The following is a 20,766-nucleotide window of genomic DNA, read 5'->3' as shown; positions in this document are numbered from 1 at the left end:
TTTGTGGCACAACTTGACCAGAAGAAGGGATCGGTTGGTAGAACATGTTGTGAAGGATCAAGGGATCGCCAGTTTAGTATTGGAGGGCAGCGTGGAGGGTAAAAATCATAGAGGGAGACCAAGAGATGAATGCACTAAGCAGATTCAGAAGGATGTAGGTTGCAGTAGGTACTGGGAGATGAAGAAGCTTGCACAGGATAGAGTAGCATGGAGAGCTGCATCAAACCAGTCTCTGGACTGAAGAGAACAACAACGACAAGCTCGACATTTTCATGACCTGAGTACTTTTTACGCAGCGTTTGAATAACTAGGTCTATTATTTTACTACATCAAACTCTAGCATTGAGCAACCTGACGAATTCGCGAACTTTTCAAGTAACGTTTTGCGATGTGCGCGGAAGTTGATTTTTCAAGTAGCCTGTTATCTTCGAGGGGGTGATGTGTCATTTTATATGACCTGGCGTGATAAGTTTCACTGTCAGTCCGACGTGCACACCCACGGGCAACCTGAAGAGCAAGAGGTGTGGTGCACGCAGCACAGCCGGCTTCTGTCAGCGCGACGCGCGGGGCACGTGCAGCGACTCTCGCGCTCGCCGTGGAAATTCCTTCGGAAAATTGAGCAGCGGCGGCTTTCCGCCTGGTAGGAAAACGCTCGGAGCGAGTCTCCTTATCCCCTCCCCCACCCGGCCGTCGTTCCGCGCTACGCTACGCCCCTTCCGCTCCCCATTGCTCGCGAGAGCGAGGGCCCAATTGAGGAATCGTGTTATCCGCCGCGGCGGGCGTACGTACAAAATTTATCTCGCCGCTCTCTGCCGTCCCGGGAAACTCCGGAGAGAGAGAGGGAGACCCCGGCAACGCGATAAATGAAATGCTGCGCCTCTTGTTACGAGCTCCGACCCACTCCAGCCCAGCCGACGCCGTGTGTGTGTTTGTGTGTGTGTGTGTGTGTGTGTGTGTGTGTGTGTGTGTGATGAACTCGTCCTCCGCCGCACGCAGCAGCAGTAGCTAACTAACTACTGCTGCGATCAGCGAGCAGCAAACAAACGCCTCGTTGCGCGACAATGGCCTGGCCGCTAATGCGCCGGGAAGCGGGCACACTGTATAGGCTACCTGTCACGTTGTTTGTTCTTGTCGTGTCGATACGCAGCCGCCTGCTAGACGGGGCTCCGCCTGATTATGAAGTATTGAGCGCTACTGTGCACGGGCTGTAGAGGCGGAAGCCAGAGGCACACAGAGACGCGCACACTTCTCCACATACCTCGTACTGGACGCTCAAGCGGCCGCTATAGCGTCTACATTAATGCTCAGTATTCCCCGATGGTGGCTTAGGTTGAGGCGTTGTCGAATTTATGATCAGAAAATGAGTTAAGCTTTGAAATACTTTGCGCTCTCTCAAAAAGTCTGTCCCGCCTCTGGGAGTTACTAACCATCATCTCCTTTCCAGTCGCTCACGTCTCTGGGCTTCTTCGTGTTCGCTAATGTGTTTATCTACTGCAATGTTCCAGCACACAAAGAAAGATTTTTCATGTTGGCGTGCGTCGAAATGTATAAATCGCCGTTGCCACTGTGGGATACTAGCGCAAAAACATAAAAATGTGAAAAATCAAGAAACGCCTTATATTACGATTTCCTGCTCGTGTAATAATTTCGACTTTCGTAAGCACCTTCGCTAAAACTTGTGTGCAAAACTTAGGGAAGAGAATAACTTTCTCAAGATACAGCATTCCCTGGTACGGCACCTCCATAAAACTCGAACATGTACATGTAGAAAAAACTAGTTGGTTGCTTGTTTCTTCAGTTGATTTGGGGGAGGGGCTAGGATGGGGAAGTCAGTTGGCCGTGCCCTGTCAAAGGAACCACCCCGGCATTTGCCTGGAGCGATTTAGGGAAATCACGGAAAATCTAAATCAGGAAGGCCGGATGCGGGATTGAACCGTCGTCCTTCCGAATGCGAGTCCGGTGTGCTAGCCACTGCGCCACCTCGCTCGAGGGAAAGAAGCGCTACAGTGTATTACAGTAGGTACGTGAAAGAAGTGCGCTTTGACACGAACACAAGAGAACCTTTTATTCTAAGACAATAACTACAGTGAAGTCCCCTGGACATAACAACAGCGGCATACGCTTGTTAATGGTTTGCCTCACACCAGCGCAAACTGTGGGACGTGCCTCCATGGTGCCGACCCCCCGGCTCTATAAAACGTTCAACAGATTTCAGTATAGAAATATGTCTGAACAGCTGTAAGGTACACTTATACTGATGAATCTGAATGTGTGTTTCTATGCAGTGCAAACGATAGGGAAGTGTTCAAACAGCTTCTGGAAATGAGAGCTGACTATTATTGTTTTTCAGACGCATGTGCTTGTGGCAAAGATTTGAAAGAAATCATTTTGAAAATCATGACACATTTTGGGAAATATTTTTCAGGAATAGTTATCGTAAAATAAGGAATCACAAGCTGTATCCAACACCAGACGGAAGTTACTTAAATTTTCCAAGTAAATACAGATATCTGTGTATTGGTGTCTCTTTTCTTTTCAGTCTTTTTCGCTCTGAATTCCGTTTTCCTTTGCTATGTCACATTAAAACAATATTTTTGACATTAGATCATGTTCGAGGATTGCTTGTTTCACAAAAGCACGGAACTGAGGCAAATCTTTAAATAATCGTTTTGAGGTACGTTGCACTGAAACTGATAAATGTGGTTATAATTTCAATTTCCGTGTCTCAGGTCCTTCCTTACAGCTGTTACGTAAACTGCGTGGAATGTGGAGTGTATTACTGGTCATCTCGACGGAACAAATTGCAAAACGATTTAGAAAAAGGTATCTGAATGGTGCGAAAAGTTGACCCTAACGAAAAGTGTAGCTCATCTACCAGAGTGCTAAAAGGAATCCGTTAAACTTCGGCTGCACGATAAATCAGTCTAATCTAAAAGCCGTAAATTCAACTAAAAACCTAGGTATTACAATTACGAACAAGTTGAATTGGAAGGAACACATAGAAAATGTTGTGGGGAAGGCAAACCAAAGACTGCGTTTTATTGGCAGGACACTTGGAAAATGTAACAGACCTACAAAAGAGACTGCCTACGCTACGCTTGTCGGTCCTCTTTTTAGAATAGTGCTGCGCAGTGTGGGATCCTTACCAGATAGGACTGACGGAGAACATCGAAAAAGGCAGCACGTTTTGTATTATCGCGAAATATGGGAGAGAGTGTCACAGGAACGATACAGGACTTGGGCTGGACATCACTCAAAGAAAGGCGTCTCTGGTTGCGACGGAATCTCCTCACGAAATTCCAATCACCAACTTCCTCCTCCGATTGCGAAAATACTTTGTTGACACCGACATACATATGGAGGAACAATCACCAAGATAAAATAAGGGAAATCAGAGGTCGTACGGAAAGATATAGGTGTTCGTTTCTTTCCGCGTGCTATACGAGAGTGGAATAATAGAGAATTGTGAAGGTGGTTCGATGAACCCTCTGTCAGGCACTTAAATGTGATTTGCAGAGTATCCATGTAGATGTAGAAGTTTTGAGCTGGAAACGGCGCCCCGACCTGTTATAACGCCGTCGCGTAGGCCTCGGACTACCTATGTGGGAGAGCTTGTGGAGGCAGGCTGGCTAACTGGGCTTGGCCGCGCAGTGCCTCTTGGGTCGGGTCGGACACTGCAGGAGGCCGTCACGTTCCGCTGCGTCGCATCCCCGCGCTGACAGCAGCAGCGGGATCTGCTAGTAAGGCCGCCGCTAATGAAGGAGGCCCCCGTGCCCTCCACCTCCACCTCCACCTCCACCTCGAGCCACACAGTGTGTCGGTGGCGGGCGCCGCCGCCTCAGCACCTCTGCGGCCACTCGCTCTATTTTTAACGTCGCAGAGGCAGCAGCCCGGCACTAGACTAATGAGCCACCAGTGTCTCCCTCTGGGAGACACGCAAAGAATAATAATACTGCTTCATTTATACTATGGACTGTGTGATCAAAAGCGTCCCGACATCTCTAGGAAAGGCGAAACTGACCACTAGATGTGACGCCAGTATAGAAGGAGGCGGGCAGTACGTGTGCTGTCAGTAGGGGTGCAGTGACAGCAGCAGGGCTCAGTCACTTCCGACGTGCACCAGTCGCTGGACGTCGCTAGAGTGACACAGCCGCTGGGGACATTTCAACATTTCTAAAACCGACCAACTCGACTGCTGGTGATGTGACTCTGAAGTGGAAGCGTGAAGGAACAGCCACAGTGAAACCGTGACCGCGCAGACAGACATCTACATCTACATCCGTACTCAGCAAGCCACCCGACGGTGTGTGGCGGAGGGTACCTCGAGTACCTCTATCGGTTGTCCCTTCTATTCCAGTCGCGTATTGCTCGTGGAAAGAAAGATTGTCGGTATGCCTCTGTGTGGGCTCTAATCTCATGGTCTCTTCGCGAGATATACGTCGGAGGGAGCAATATACTGCTTGACTCCTCGGTGAAGGTATGTTCTCGAAAATCGAAAATCTGCTGACGGACAATAACCGTCGAGTTTGCTGTCTGTGTTTTTTGTTTAAAAAAAAATGGCCAAGTGCGAGTGGAGTACATATCGCGCACTCAGGGTTCCGTACTAACTTAATTACGTATACTAACAGTTCATCCATTCTGGGAAGCGACAATCTCGAGCAATTTTTCCAGTTATCGATATCGATACTGGCACGATATTCCTCCTGCAGTTCCAAGACTGTGTAAAAATCTCTACAGTGCTTCCTCAGAGTAGTCCGGACATACAAAAAGAACTGAGCAGGAAACTTCAGTTTATGCAGGTAGAGACAGAATATTTACAAAAACATTTCTCATTCAGTTACAAAACATGACTACAATTTACATTTTATGTTTGCATGCAGTAATGTTCGTGTCCTATGCTTTTGATCGATAATGAATGCAGTACTTGTTCAAATGCCGAAACAGATTTTTATATAATATAATTTCACTATAAAAAGTTTCATATTTTTACGGTACTTGCACTGTGAAACCTTCCTCTTTGCCAAATTTCAGGAAGCACGCTATAACATTTGATGGGCGAGTTTTGGAGTATCAAAATCCGTGACGTAAGCGGTCTTATCTTTTGACTGAAGTGACTTGCGACGTCCAACGGACCACACACATTAGTATGTGACATAAATTTGAATTCGATACATCTACCCGTGCCTGAGAAGAAGAGTCCTCAGCAGTCGGGCAGACAGGCAGACGGACAACGAAGCCATCCTGTAACGTTTGCTGTTTCCACAGACCGAGTCAAGGAACGCTGAAAATGACGCTAAATAAATGCAACGAATCCCTTGGGAGCTCCGTAGTGCTATCTACAGGTATAGACAGTCGGGGAACGTCGGTCGAGCAGAAATCCAAAAGCGACACGTTTCTGCAGTCAGTGCCGAGGAACAACGGAGGTGGCGTAAAGAGAAGCGCCAGTGGGCAGTGCGTGACTGGAACCGAGTGATCTGGAGTTACATTCCCTGTGACAATCCAGTGCAACGATGTGGGTTTGGCGATTGTCTGGAAAACTTCTGTCATCGTGTGTAGAGCCAACAGTGAAGTGTGGAGCAGGTGGGGTTGCATTATGGGAGTGTTTCTGTGCTCCGGATGTCGTTCCCTTATTGCGCTTAAGATGTAGCAAAATGAGAAACGCTGTGAATACATTTTACAGCATTCTAAAATGTGTACAGTAAAGAAACGGTTTGGAGACAATATTTGTATCACGATGACAACGCACTTTGTTATGAAATGCTATCGTTTGAGGAGAGTAACATTCCTCAAACGGAATGACCTCTCCAGACTGGCAACGTGTATCCAATGTAACACCTTTGGGATGAGTCAGAACGTCTACTTCCCTAGTGCCCGAGGTATGCAGTGTGAGTACCTCCTGAGGAAGAACGGGCTGTCATTCCTCTACAGACATTAGGACACACTACCCAGCAGTGATGAAGCCGTCGTAATCGTAAAGGGTGCAGACATTCCACATTAATGTCCAGTGATAACGGTCCGCATACCTTCGCCCAGACAGCTTAATCTCCAAGACTTGCCACCCACTGGAGTCGACTACGCACGACTGTAAGACGAAGCGACTAAGAAGGCAGTCGCGCGACACATCCCAGTACGAACAATGTTGTGGAACACCGTCCACCACAAGCGACGAGCCGGCCCCACTAAAAGCGGCCACGGCAACTAGCGAACAATGTAGCTGCATAGGGACTACCTCCTGCTGTCTCTAGTACACTCGCTGCTGGCAACCGGAACAGTCACGGATGTAGATCGTGAATAACTGATTAGTATACTTTGAACATTTTCGTCACATTCAACGAAAGGTACGCACCACAGCTGCAGAGGAAGTGCGTGGAAGCCGTTTCAATTATGCAGTCACTTCTTTAGTGTATGCATCTGATTTTAAGGGTACAGAAAGGTTCTGGAGTATTTACGGTAACTCAATAATGAAACAGGACCAACCATGATAGCCGTCTGTGTTAAATCGGTGTTTCCGGAACGGGGAGGTGTGCCGACCAGTATGGAGGTGGCTTTTAGACGGTTTTCCCACACCCCACCAGCTCGACAGTGGGCTGACCCGTGTCAGTTACACTATTCACTAACATTTCGAAAACATTCCCACACTTTGACATGGCATAACATTAGACGCAGACAGCTGGGTGCACGAATTCCGTTCCCGCGGGAAGCGAATGACAACAGATGTGGCACTCGACCACCGTCTACTACTGCAATTCCCAAATCCACATTGACATGCTGGTCCCGATACGGGCCGAGAACAGCAAAAAGAAGAAGAATTCAGTAGTGAAATACATAAGTAGACAAACACAAGTATTTGGTTCAAGTTCAGAGAAATATCCTACATAAGCAGTAAGTAACGCTTCTGTACGCACCTAGCAGATTAAATCACATGGGAGCTTCACTGTTTCTAGTTTTTGGTGGCTTTCTAATGATGAAGCGCGTTGTTCAACTTCTTTATCGACGACAATATTGTTGAACAAGCACATACATTTATGAGTCGTGTTAGCAAAATCGTGGTTGATCTGGGTACACGTTTCAGGCACTCGTCACCTACTGGTCGCGATACCGAACGTACATCAATAACTGACTGTGTGTTTGAAAGTAGTTTATTAAATACTGCTTTTGGCAGCCCACATTGTGATGAAGAAAATGATCTCAGTTGCGTGTATTTTATTTTAAGAGCACACGGCTAGTCCCCCAAAATAACCCGCGCAACCCTAGTATTCGATCCAGGCAATGACGAAGCCTCCTGACGGCGCATCCACCTCTGTCAACGCGCGCCAACTCGCTCACACGGAAGAAGCCGGTTTAACACGCACGGCTATCGAGGTGGGTCCTGTTTCATTATTCAGTTACCGTAAATACTGCAGAACCTTTCTGTACTCTTAAAATCAGACCCCCGTAGTCGGCCTGGGCCGTGTGTTTCTGAACAGCTCCGAGGTTACCAAACCTTGTCGCAAACACCTGTTTCTCGCCTAGGCACCAGCGTCTCGCGACACGTGACGCCATCTCTTCGTTACATCTTCCCGCATATTCTGCTGTCGCAGGAAGTCCAACACGTTTCGCCAAGTTGTACCGACTTTACGCAGCGATAGCAGATGAACTTCAAGGCAATATTATAGAAAGCGAAGAGAAAGTACTTGAAGATGAGATACCAGATACGGTACTGTGAGAAGAACTGACGAAGCACTGAAGGACCAAAGTGGAATCACGACCCCAGGAGAATGACATTATCTCCGAATTAGTTACAGAACTATTCGAAGTGGTTGCAAGATGTAGCAGACAGGTGAAACACCCTCAGACTTCAAGAACGACGAAACACTTCGTATTCCAAAGAACGCAGGTGGTGACAGGTGTCAATATTACCCAACTAGACAGATAGGAAAAAATTAATGAAACAGCTTACAATTTCAAAAGTAATCTCCATAACTATTAATACATTTATTGCTGTGTGAAACAAGACGGTCAATGCCTTCATGACGAAATGCTTGCGGTTGCCTACGAAATCATGATTGTACCCATGGGTCTCTTCGTCCGAAGCAATTGGACGACCACGAATGTCTTTCTTGAGGGCTCCAAAAATATGGAAAGCGCATAGGGTTAGGTCGAAACTTAATGAAGGATGCGTAAGGGTTTCCAGCGAAACTTCTGCAGCTTCGTTAAAACAACCTTCGGAACATGTGGGCTTCGGACAGAGAGCCCCACGCCTGAGTAAATCATGGTTCCACAAGGAACCGAACATATTTTCCCATAACGACACTGACAGTCTTGTCCGACAGCAGGATAAGTGTATAAACACTGAAGCCGATTACTTTTGAAATTCCATCCTTCTCGTTTCTATTTGACTGCCTCGTAAACACTGCCTTAAACACTGGAAAGAAGGCAACGTCCGTAATGTCTCGTCGAAAGAAGGCAACGTCCCTAATGTTTCGGGTACAGCATTTTATTGAGGACCTCCACGCCCATAATATTACGGGTACGGTAGGCCTCATTAAGATGATGCACCCGAAACACTACAGACTTTGCACTCTTTCCAACATCGTAGGGAACGTAATACTACGGACATGGTACTCAAAAGTGTCAACAAATAGTAAGTGCAAGGCAGTCACTCAAATTGATTACAGCAAAATGAAAAAAAAATCTATTAGCGGACCATGGGAGAACATCAGTTTGGATTTGGAAGAAATGGAGGAACATGCGAGGTAGTACTGACTTTACAAGTTCCGTTAAAAGGCAACCTCAAGAAAGACAAACTTACATATGCACCTTTTGTGTAGGGAGCCTTTGTGAACAGTGACTGACATACACAATTATCAGGTTCTGAAGGGACAGGAATAACGTGTAGGTAGCAGATCGTTATCTGGAACTTGCACACAAACCAGACAGCAGTTGTAACACTCGAAGGACGTGAAAGTGAAACAACGCTGCAGGAGGGAATGACACAGAGGTTCAAATGGCTCTGAGCACTATGGGACTTAACATCTGAGGTAATCAGTCCCATAGACTTAGAACTAGGACATCACACACATCCATGCACGCGGCAGGATTCGAAACGTAGCAGCAGCGTGGTTCCAGACTGAAGTGCCTAGAACCGCTAGGCCATAGCGCCCGGCAATGAGAATTAAAGGAAAACAACGAAATATTTGGACTTGGGATTAAACTCCACGGAAAAAAATAAAAACTTCGAGGTTCCCGTTGAGATTGTAATGCTGTCAGAAAGAGCAAAGGACTACTAACAGGAGTTTAACGAAATAGACACTGTCTTGAAAGGAAGATATAAGGTTAACATGTACAAAAGCAAAATAAGGATAGTCGAATGTAGTCGAATGAAATCAGGTGGTGCTGAGGGAATTAGGTTAGGAAACGATGCACTTAAAGTAGTAGGCGAGTTTTACTATTTGGGCAGCGAAATGACTGAAGATAGCTGAAGTAGAGAGGATATAAAGTGTAGACTAGCAATGACAAGAAAAGCGTTTCTGAGGACAAGAAATTTGTTAATGTAAAATATAAATATAAGTGTTAGCAACTCTTTTCTGAAGGTATTTGTCTGGAGTGTAGCCATGTATTGAAGTGAAACATGACCGATAAACTGTTTAGACAAAAAGAGAATGGAAGGTTCAGAAATGAGGTGCTACAGAATAATGCTGAAGATCAGATGGAGCGATCACATAGCTAATGAGGAGGTAGTTAATACAATTGGGGAGAATAGGAATTTGTGGAACACCTTGACTAGAAGAAGGGATCGGTTGGTAGGACAGTATCTAAGGCATCAAGGTATCACCAATTTAGTATTGGAGGGTATCGTGGAGAGTAAAAATCGTAGAGGGAGACGAAGAGATGAATAGACTAAGCAGGTTCAGAAGGCTGTAGGCTGTTGTAGTTACTCAGAGATGAATAGGCTTGCACAGGATAGAGCAGCGTGGAAAGCTGCACCAAACCAGTCTTCGGACTGAAGACCACAACAATAACCAAGAATGGTGATGCAGCACAGAGTGAAGCCGGGCAGCAGAGGGCAGGCCGGCGCAGCTGCTTACGCGTACGGTTGTACGCAGCGTGCCGCACGTGTTGAGTAACTGGAGCAAAACCTTGCGGGGCTCGTTCCGCTGCGTCAGCAACCTCGTGGAAGCCGTACAGCGCAGTGGCAGCGGCAGAGCAGGGCTAGGGTTTCTCCGGACTGGCTGCGCCGCACACAACACGACACCTGTCTGTCGGCGGCCACAGCGCAGCGGTTTATCTCAGCACCGACTGACGTAGCACCACACCACGGCACGGCACGGCACGGCACGGCACACGACGTAGTGGGAACGCCTGGAGGCGGCTCACGGGTTGTCTCTTCGGTATCGTTTGTCACTGAACGCGACTACAAGATACTAAACTGCTCCGTAAAACTGAAGGACGAGCTGCACAAAGTAACACGACATATTAACAACTCGGTGCAAACCGAGGCAAGTGGGGGACTATTTCGCCAGAGGTCTCCCAGCTGCGCACAGAAATCCGGACGCCACACGGCGTGAAGTCAATCTGACAGCTGTCCAAACGGTGTTGGCCCCACAGCACGAGGCTTATGAAGGAATGAGGAAGACAGTTTGTGTCAGCTGGCGAAACATCGATCCCGTACGGAACATAATTGATTTATTGATGAGGGTCAGTACGTGAACGTCTTCACACACATGACAACTGTAACGCGAGGAATGCAGGAACACAGTACAACCTACTGCTAACCAGAGTACTGCAAGCACTAGAGATATTATTAATTATCATCACAACTACTACTATTACGATCCTTTCTTGTTTTTAAATTTCACCCCTTAAAAGCCTCACGAAGCCTCGCGGCCACGGATATTTCAGTTACGTTGGTACTGTTAGTAATGGCCAAAATGTGGCATTTTCAGTGAAAAGTTTTTACAGCGATGCACTGGGGGTTAATCTTCATATCAATTTTCTCCATCGTATTTAGTACTTTAACTATACTTCACTTTGTGCAAGTTACGCCCTTTATTTAATTTTTGTAAATCCTTTGTCTGTACGTACTTTTTTGTGTAACACAATCGCCTTCCGTCTGCACAGTTCAGTAGATAATTTTCGTCCTTACTCTCTTTTCGGTAGTGTCTGTCAGACTTTTTAAACATTTTCAGTGGGATCTCGTACTTATCCGCAGTCTGACGCAGATACTTGGCCGATTTCCATATATACGGCACATAGTAGCATTGTTACGTAATGTAACAGCATTTTACGGATAAAACAATTTTATGTCACTGGAGAGTTTAAGGTGATGGTGTGGTTTCAGAGCGAAGACTGGTCTGATGCAGCTCTCCATACTGCCCTATCCCGTGCAAGCTTCTTCATCTCCGAGTAACTACTCCCACCTACAACCTTCTGAACCTGCATACTGTATTCATCTCATGCCCCCCCCCCCTTCTACGATTTTTACCCCCGATACTGGTCTCCAATTGTAAATTAGAGATCACTTGATGTGTCAGACAGAATGTCTCCTGTCAACCGATCCCTTCTTTTACTCAAATTCTGCCACAAATTTCTTTCTTCCCTACTTCTGTTCAGTACCACCTCAATCAGTACACGATCTACCTAACTAATCTTCTACTTTCTTCTACAGTACCTCATTTCTAAAGCTTCTATTCTCTTCTCGTCTGGACTGTTCATGGGCCAGGTTTCAGTTTCCTGCAAGGCTACACTCCAGGAAAGTCTCCGTAACGCTTAAGTTCTTGCCAGATGTAGACAAAGTCCTGTTTTAGAAAAACACTTTTGTTGCTATTGCCAGCCTCCATTTCATATCCTCACTACCTCCGCCATCATCAGTTATTTTGCTGCGCAAAGAGCAAAACTCATCTACTACTTGGTCTCACTTTCTAATCTAATTCCCTCACCTGATTTAGTTCGAGTAGATCGCACTCTGTTCCTTTACTTTGCTGTGTAACCGCCTCGCTCCCAGCTCGTGGTCTTACGGCAGCGTTCTCGCTTCCCGCGCACGGGGTCCCAGGCTCGATTCACGGCAGGGTCAAGGATTTGCTCTACCTCTGCCTGGGTGTTGAGTGTCCATCATCATTTCATCGTCGTTGACTCGCAAGTCGCCGAAGTGGCGTCAACTTTTAAGGACTTGCAATACGGCGGCCGAACCCCCACCCCCCCGCCCCCCGAATGGGGCCTCCCCGTCATACGATATTTTTTTTTGGGGGGGGGGGGGAGGGGGATAAATGTTGTCAACGTGAAATAACTCGAAGTAAACGTCGTTACGAAGTTCTAAATCTGTACACTATACGTGAAATAAACGTTCTTGAAATCTGGTGGGTGTCGCTCAGTTTGCTCAAAATAACAAACGTTCATCGTAAGTTATCTTCACTTAGTTGCTTCGCTGCGGTGATTGTTTTCTGTAAGTTTCTTAAGTGAAAATGGGCCAGAGAACATCAATGTGAAAAGTCAGTTACTGTTTCAGATGTACAGCTTATTACGTCACAGATTGATGCTCAATGTGTTACATCTTAGAGGACCTCGCACACGATTCCTCGTGGCTCTGTTACACTAATGTTAACAACTGCTGCACTGTTGCGTATAGTAAATTCGCTATTGAAAATTATGACGTTGTTGAGAATTACAAAAAAATATTATCATCCGATCGTTGCAATTGAAATGCATGGGATGTGATACAAAGACGATTACATACCTTTTGCTTTCATGGAAAAGTAAGTGAAATTATACGAACAAACAATGTTAATTACATTTCTGTTAATTATACTGAAATTACATTATTCCAAGCATTCCTACCATGTTTCGAGTTTCAAATATGAGCGCATTATTTTTTAGTGTGCACAAAATTTCAACATATAATACAGCAGGCCAAATAAACACTTTGATTACATTGCTGATCTGGATTCGTTTTATGAATTACAGAAATTACGAGCTAATTAGAAGTTGTTACGCTAGGCAATAGTATAGCAAACCGACAGTATGATAAAAAAGAGTTGTTACAGGTTTCAAACATTATAATGAGAGTAAACTTGGTATCTCTTGTTATTCGGTTGTTCGTAAGCGAAATGCCCTAATTGCAACTGAACGAACTGACAATACATGTTCGTAAATTATTGGCACGAAAATGTTGCAAATCACGTGACACAGCTCGAAAGGAGCAATCTATATGGGCTTCGGGATCGTATGAGAAATGAGCTGCTGCATCTCAACTTTCTCCGGTGCTCGTCTTACAGTGTCTTTTGAAGGTAATCTCTACTGCGTTCAGGTGTTCAAATGGCTGTGAGCATCATGGGACTTAACATCTGAGGTCATCAGTCCCCTAGAACTTAGAACTACTTAAACCTAACTAACCGCCGGCCGAAGTGGCCGTGCGGTTAAAGGCGCTGCAGTCTGGAACCGCAAGACCGCTACGGTCGCAGGTTCGAATCCTGCCTCGGGCATGGATGTTTGTGATGTCCTTAGGTTAGTTAGGTTTAACTAGTTCTAAGTTCTAGGGGACTAATGACCTCAGCAGTTGAGTCCCATAGTGCTCAGAGCCATTTGAACCATTTTGAACCTAACTAACCTAAGGACATCACACACATCCATGCCCGAGGCGGGATTCGAACCTGCGACCGTAGCGGTCGCGCGGTTCCAGGCTGAAGCGCCTAGAACCGCTCGGGCACAGCGGCCGGCCTGTTCAGGTGTTCTTGCAAGTCTTTTGCCATTTGCGAATGCATTATAATGTCATCATATTTCAAAGCTTTTGTTTCTTCCCCCTGGTCTTTCATCCTTTTTTTCATATGTCTCGTCGATATTGTTTACGGATTACTCACTGTATACACTAACATGGGAGGCAGGCTATACAATCCTGTCTCATCCCCTTATCAAGCACTGGTTCGTTTTTCACGTTCTTCGAGTTTTTACCAACTGCATACTGGTTTCTGTACACGTTGTAAACAACCTTTCGTCCTCTGTACTTTATCCCTCCTACCTCCTAAATTTCATAAAGTTTATTCCAGTCAAAACTGTCAGTGGTATAAAACGGAAAATAGGAACAGGTCTTGTTACTGACGAGACAGAGTTGGCCACTGTGCACCCCCGCGCCCTGAACACACTGGCGGACACGCTTCTTGTCCTACGCAGATATCCAGCTGATGGTCCGGCGTTCCTTGGTTACTCACTTATCTCGATTAGTTACATGTTCCACAGATCGTTTGAACAATTCTTTTATCGATATGAGGAAGGAGTCCGTTTTCAGGATATGTATACATAATTACTGTTAACCTTAGTTAACACATTATAATTTTATTCCTACCCATGCAGCTACACTTGAAAACAAGTTTCTTTTTCACTGGCTACCAGTTTTTAATTAGAAATTCCTCAATGGAATAGAAGGAACTGTCCAGGAGAAATTATTGTAAATCAGATTTAAAACTTCCTTCACTACCTGTCACACATTTTATGTTACTGAGAAATGATGAACAAATTTTACTGCTGCATACTGAACTGCTCTCAGAGCCACTGATGGTTTTAAAAATGGATAATAAAGATCATTTCTACCTCTACTGTTGTAGGTATGGACATCACTGTTATTCCCAAATTGTGAAGGATTATTTATGACGAATTTCATTGGCGAATATATGTATTGTGACGGGGCAGCTAAAATGCGCATCTCTGTGAAGAAGAACCTACATGATGTCCGTGGATGCACACCACGTATTATTCTTAATGTTCGCTTTTGTGTAATCAATATTTTCTTTCCAAGTGATGAGTTGCCCCAGAAAATTATTCCGTACTACAGTACTGAATTGACTTTTGTTTCCAAAATTAGTATTTATTAGTGCAGCGAAAGTAGCTGAACTTGTTTGAGAAACTCAGTAATATCCTTCTTTCAGTTCAAATTTCCATCGATATGTACACCCAAAGATTTGGCGCATTGTACCCTACTTACTGCATCGTGCTCGTGTGTTACATCAATTGTTGGAATCACTACTTGTTGTACAGAACTGAATGTAACGCAATTTCCTTCAAAATTTTGGGGCAGTCCATTTTCAGAGTACTACTTAATAATTCTTTGGAAAATAACATTTCCCGCTCCTCCTGTTGCTTTCTCTGTAATTGTATTTATTATAACACTAGTATCGTCTGCAAAATGTACCAATTCTCCTTCTGGACTGTTAGGTGCAAGGTCTTTTACATATATAAGGAATAGCAGTGGACCCAAAATTGAACCCTGTAGGTATCCCTTTGCGATTCCTCTCCAGTCACTAAAATTTCCTACATTTCCGACATTGTTTGAATTATTCATCACAACCTTTCGCATTCTGTTTGTCAAGAACAATTCAAACAAGCTGTGTGTAAAGTGATCAATTCGATAAAACGTCAATTTGTCTAAGGGGGTAACATAATGGTTCAAATGGCTCTGAGCACTAAGGGACTTTACATCAGTCCCGTAGTGCGCCCCCGGTAGCTGAATGGTCAGCGCGACGGACTGTCAATCCTAAGGGCCCGGGTTCGATTCCCGACTGGGTCGGAGATTTTCTCCGCTCAGGGACTGGGTGTTGCGTTGTCCTAATAACCATCATTTCATCCCCATCGACGCGCAAGTCGCCGAAGTGCGCCGACACGGTAACTCAGCGTGTTTGGTCAGAGGGCTAGCTGCCATCTGCAATAAAAAAAAGTGAGTTAATGGATCACCAACGAATTGAAATGGGTGTCTTTCGACGTCCGCCCCGAGCAGATACAACGAACGAAATGAGATTAAAAAAAAAAAAGGAAAAAAAGAGAAAAAAAGTGGCGTCAAATCGAAAGACTTGCACCAGGCGAGCGGTCTACCCGACGGGAGGCCCTCGTCACACGCCATTATTATTTATTATCAGTCCCCTAGAACTTAGAACTACTTAAACCTAACTAATCTACGGACATCACACAGATACATGCCCGACGCAGGACTCGAACCTCCGTACGACAGGGGGCGACGCGCGAACCGTGGCAAGCCGCCTGAGACCGCGCGACGCCGCTGACTGTAAGGCAGGAAAGGCGGTAATGTGAAGAGCGGCTTCTCGGCAGGCGGCACAGCGTTGTGCCACGTGGTTCGAGATGGGGGCCAGCGATACGCAGCGGCTGCGTGCGTCTCGTGGCGCTCCAACTCTGCGCTGCTCCCGTGGGAACAGCAGCAGCAGCAACGGAGGGCCGCGGAAACGGCACAACACCGCTGTGCCGTCAGCCGGCAGTACTAACACTGGCTCTGCGGTTCCAGGGCTGTTGGCGGTGCTCACGCCACGCCCGAGAGCAGCCGCCGTGGCGACATGACACACGATAAAAGCGGGCGACTGCAAAACGAAAGCACGGTGTAAATGCGGACAGGGAAGAAATTCCAGGATTTTCCCCGGTTAAAAATACATTTTTCCTGGGTGAAAATACAATACAGCCCGGGTGAAAGCATATATTTTCCGTGTTAAGTGACAAGTCACTTTTACTCGAAACTGTAAAACTTATCAACCCTTAGAATGGCAAAGGTTTTGCACACCGGCGTATACAATATATTTTCCCTCGAAGCAGCAAAATTTATCAATCATTTCAACGGAAATGGTTTTATGCACCGGGGAAGAACCTTCCGGCACTTTAGGGGGGTTAGACGTCAAACGGGCCGACCTGGAGCAGGAGAGTCACCACAGTACATTTTAATTTCTACTGTCCATACTTTTACAAATAAATTCATAAAACTTTGTCACCATGACCAGGAAGGATTGAGGACTCACACTCATCGCAGTGAAAGTTCAAAAACGTAGCAAAATACCTTTTTTTTTTACATGTGATATTTCATCATTTTTTCCACTTATTACTGGCTGCATTTGTTGCTACAGGCACACTTTTCTTCCTACGTAAGAGAGATTCTCCGATGAATTTTTCATAGCATACAAACAGTAGTTACAGGTGTATGAAAGTCTAGAATTTTCCAAATCTATTAAAAAACTGTGGAAAAAAGTGAGATAATTATCTATAAGACTTGAATTTTTTCTAAACATGAAGTTTAAAATGTAACAGTTCATTCATTTTTTCATACATTAAATAACTTCTAGAGTTTCATATACCTGTAACTACGGTTTGTATGCTGTGCAATAGTCATCGAAGAATCTCTCTTACTTAGGAAGAAAAGTGTACCTACAGCAACAAATGCACCCAGTAGTAAGTGAAAAAATGATGAAATTTCACATGTAAAAAAATGTGTTTTGTTACGTTTTTGAGCTTCCACTGCTAGGAGTATATGAATCCTGAATCCTTCCTGGTCATGCTGTTAAAGTTTTATGAATTTATTTGTAAAAGTATAGACAGTGGAAATTGAAATGTCCTGTGGTGGCTCTCCTGCTCCAAGTCGGCCCGTTTGACGTCCTACCCCCCTTTAGGAAACCCAGAAAGAAAACAGTACGTTTTGGAAAGATCTTCGGTGCGCAGCGACGTTGTACACTGCATATTTTCGAATTCCTGGGGTACAATTACGATTCCAGCAAACACTACACGGTAGCTAACGAAGCAAACAATGCCCCATGATATCGCCACTCAGGGACAGTAGATGTTCGGAGCGCACGACACTTGATGTATCAGGCCAATAGTAACAAAACCTTCAAGTACCGCGAACACACATACAGGAAAACTCAGTGGTTTACATTAATATATATACGGCATAAAAGAAAAGCTAAGCTTCCACGTGTAATATCGGTCGTCAAAAATTTTTCGTTTTTTTCCGGAAGTGTGGTTACGCAGGATCCTAGGAGTATAGCTTAAACTCCAGCAACTGAATATTTCTGACATGCATGATCATAAATTTCATTGCTGTGACCCGAACGCTTTTTTGCGTCATCGTGCTGAATACATCTTCCACCGAGCACTTCGACTTTTCCATACAAAAGCCAGTTATGTGTGAAATTGCTCAAGAACTCGCCTCGCGCGTCGAACATGTTTTTGAAGGATAATTACACTTTTTGTTATGGTTATTGCCTAATTTGCAACCTATAAAAGAAATAAAATAAATACGAAATAACAAGCTTCAGGCTTGGTCTTTTTTAGCGTGTGCTAATCTTCAAGATATATCAAACACAAACATGCCAGTAACATTTTAAATAACAATATAAATGGATGGTGTGCGAAGCCCTAAAATTTTTCCCAGTGGCTGGTCCTCAAAATGTCAAGTTCTGAATGAGACTTAAACGCCCTTTGATTTACGAAATTCATTGCACAACTCATCTGAAGGAAATTAACTTTGAAAGTAACGCTTCTCAAACCTCCATTCGCAATATCTTCCCGCAATATGTTACGAATGTAAGCAGTTTTGCTCCACGCTCCATGAAAACAGTTCGTTGTTACGAAGTATTGCACAGTCTTCGGTGTAAAGCCTCTGACACATTTTGCTGTCAGTAGACACTTGTGTGTGCATTCTGTTCTGTTGTAAATGGGGCATTTTCCTTGCAATTAAAATTTTATTTTGGCGTTATTCTTTCGTTTACCTTATCGTTGCAGCATTATTCTGCGGTAGCGAGCTAACGTAAAATTCCTTGTTGCAATATCAGTTCTTACTGTAAACTAAAAGAATGAAAAATTCCTAGAATTCGAAATAATTAAAGAAAATGAAGGCTACAGATTATTCACAAAATCGTATTATTTGCGTGTCATTTGTATGAAATAATAAAAGAGAAACGGAAGTAAGGCGAAATAATTTAAAAACTTCCATTCATAGTTTATAAACAAAAATAGAAAGTAGCTGACCTGTTTGCAGCGCCTATGTAACACGCCTTTATCCGCGTGTATCTCTTATAAACGGACAACTTGACAGAAGAACAGTTCTCCAACGTCAGTTTTCACGCTTTAGCATTGACAGTTCGTAGCGTCCGAACAGTGGTATGATCCTCCATGATTTTTGAGCAGAGTCTGAAAAAATTAGGGTTTGTGATTTTTTGCAGTACTCAACCCCTCATTACTTTTCGAGAAACGCAGCAAACAGTGGACAGACGAAATTTTCTATTTTTTACCCGTTTTATGTGATATTTCGGTTCTAGATTTCTTGAAACGTGTAACGCGAAAGTCTAAGGAAGTCTCTGAAACAAATGGTTCAAATGGCTCTGAGCACTATGGGAGTTAACATCCGAGGTCATCAGCCCCTAGAACTTAGAACTACTTACACCTAACTAACCTAAGGACATCACACACATCCATGCCCCAAGCAGGATACGAACCTGCGACCGTAGCGGCCGCGCGGTTCCAGACTGAAGCGCCTAGGACCGCTCGGCCACACCGGCCGGCAAAATATTTTCAAACGGTACGTTTCCGGAGATGGGTTCCAATCCAGTACGTAGTCAGTTCTCCCTACACGTGGTGGAAGTTTGTAGCGAGCATTCCCGAACACCCTGCAGGGAGCTGCACTTCAGTCGGTTCTTTTGAGAGCAGGAGGAGTTTGCTACCAGTGAATCCCTTCTTAGACTGCTCTTAAACTGAACTTCGTTTGCAAGCAAATTTGTTCTGCCACTGGCACGTTGTTCAAAATGCTATGCTCCTGAATGATGGGCACGTGGCTTTAGACGTTTGTCTCGCTGACACCACGAGCTGGGCTGCTCGCACTGGTACGCCCCGGACGCACAGCGGCCGCCCGCCGCCTCCTGCCGCCCCTCTGCTGTGCTCGGGGGCGGGGGGCGGGGGCGGCGCCGTGGAGCGTGTCGCGGTGGGGCTGCCTCGCGGTCCAGCGCGCCGCCGCCTCGCCAAATGTCAGCCGCGCGGCGCACCAGTCGATACGCCGCCCACCTGCCGTGACGTGGCGTAGCCGCATATCGCCAGCACCCAATCACGCGGCGCTTTTCTCACGCGAAGCACTGAAAGCCGAGGATCGAGCCACTTGTGTGAATATGAGGAGTTTCTTGTTCTGCAGAGGCGCCTCGCTCACCACCACACGCTTATCGTCAAAGATGCGCTCACGTGGACGACTCGCGAGTGACAAGCGCCTCTTTGGTAGGTATGGCGGTTATTGCTGAAACAACAGCTTTTCGGTAATATTGGTTTCTTTCCCACGCCAGTTTAACCTCACTGTTAAAACTGCTCAAAATAACCGGTTTATGGAATAATCGATTTTCGATTTTTTATTTTATTTTTTTTTTTTTTTTTTTTTTTGGTATTGTTTCCTGTGATAAACGTAGAAACCGAACAAACAGATGTGGAAAGTGGTTGAATACTAGAAAAAAATCAGCAGTATTCTCCCGTTGATTCCAGTTTTTGAAACTCTGCCCACGAATCATCTTGTAATAGGGGATCGTACCATTGTACTGTACGTTAACCGGGTACCTAGAAACGACGGAGAGGCTCCGTCCCCGCCGCAGCCGCAGTGGTCCACAACTCCACGACGACTATCGCAGTCCACTTCACCCCTGCGCTGCCCCACACCGAACCACTCTTTGAGGGTTGTTGTGCGCTTCGGCCCCTGGTGGACCCCCAGGGAACGTCTCACACCAGACGAGTGTAACCCCTATGTTTGCGTGGTAGAGTAATGGTGGTGTGCGCGTACGTGGAGAACTTGTTTGCGAAGCAGTCGTCGACATACTGTGGCTGAGGAGAAATAAGGGGAACCAGCCCGCATTCGTCGAGGCAGATGGAAAACCGCCTAAAAACCATCCACAGACTGGCCGGTTCACCGGACCTCGTCGCAAGTCCGCAGGAACCAGGCGCTCCTTCCCGCTAAAGAAAGCCGTGCGTCAGACCGCACGGCCAAGCGAGCGGGCCCATCGT

General features: G+C 45.5%; 1 protein-coding gene across 1 annotated transcript in view; it reads right to left on the bottom strand.

The window, feature by feature from the left end:
* Positions 1–19,816, bottom strand: part of LOC126109554 (uncharacterized) — a 34,007-nt gene extending 14,191 nt beyond the window's left edge. The window contains exon 1 of the mRNA XM_049914569.1: positions 19,631–19,816. Coding sequence (XP_049770526.1) covers positions 19,631–19,816 — 186 coding nt within the window. The remainder of the gene's footprint in view (positions 1–19,630) is intronic.
* Positions 19,817–20,766: the final 950 nt, after the last annotated feature.

The sequence above is a fragment of the Schistocerca cancellata genome, chromosome 12 (genome assembly GCF_023864275.1).
Source record: "Schistocerca cancellata isolate TAMUIC-IGC-003103 chromosome 12, iqSchCanc2.1, whole genome shotgun sequence".
Taxonomy (NCBI): domain Eukaryota; kingdom Metazoa; phylum Arthropoda; class Insecta; order Orthoptera; family Acrididae; genus Schistocerca; species Schistocerca cancellata.
This window is presented reverse-complemented; position numbering and strand designations above follow the sequence as displayed.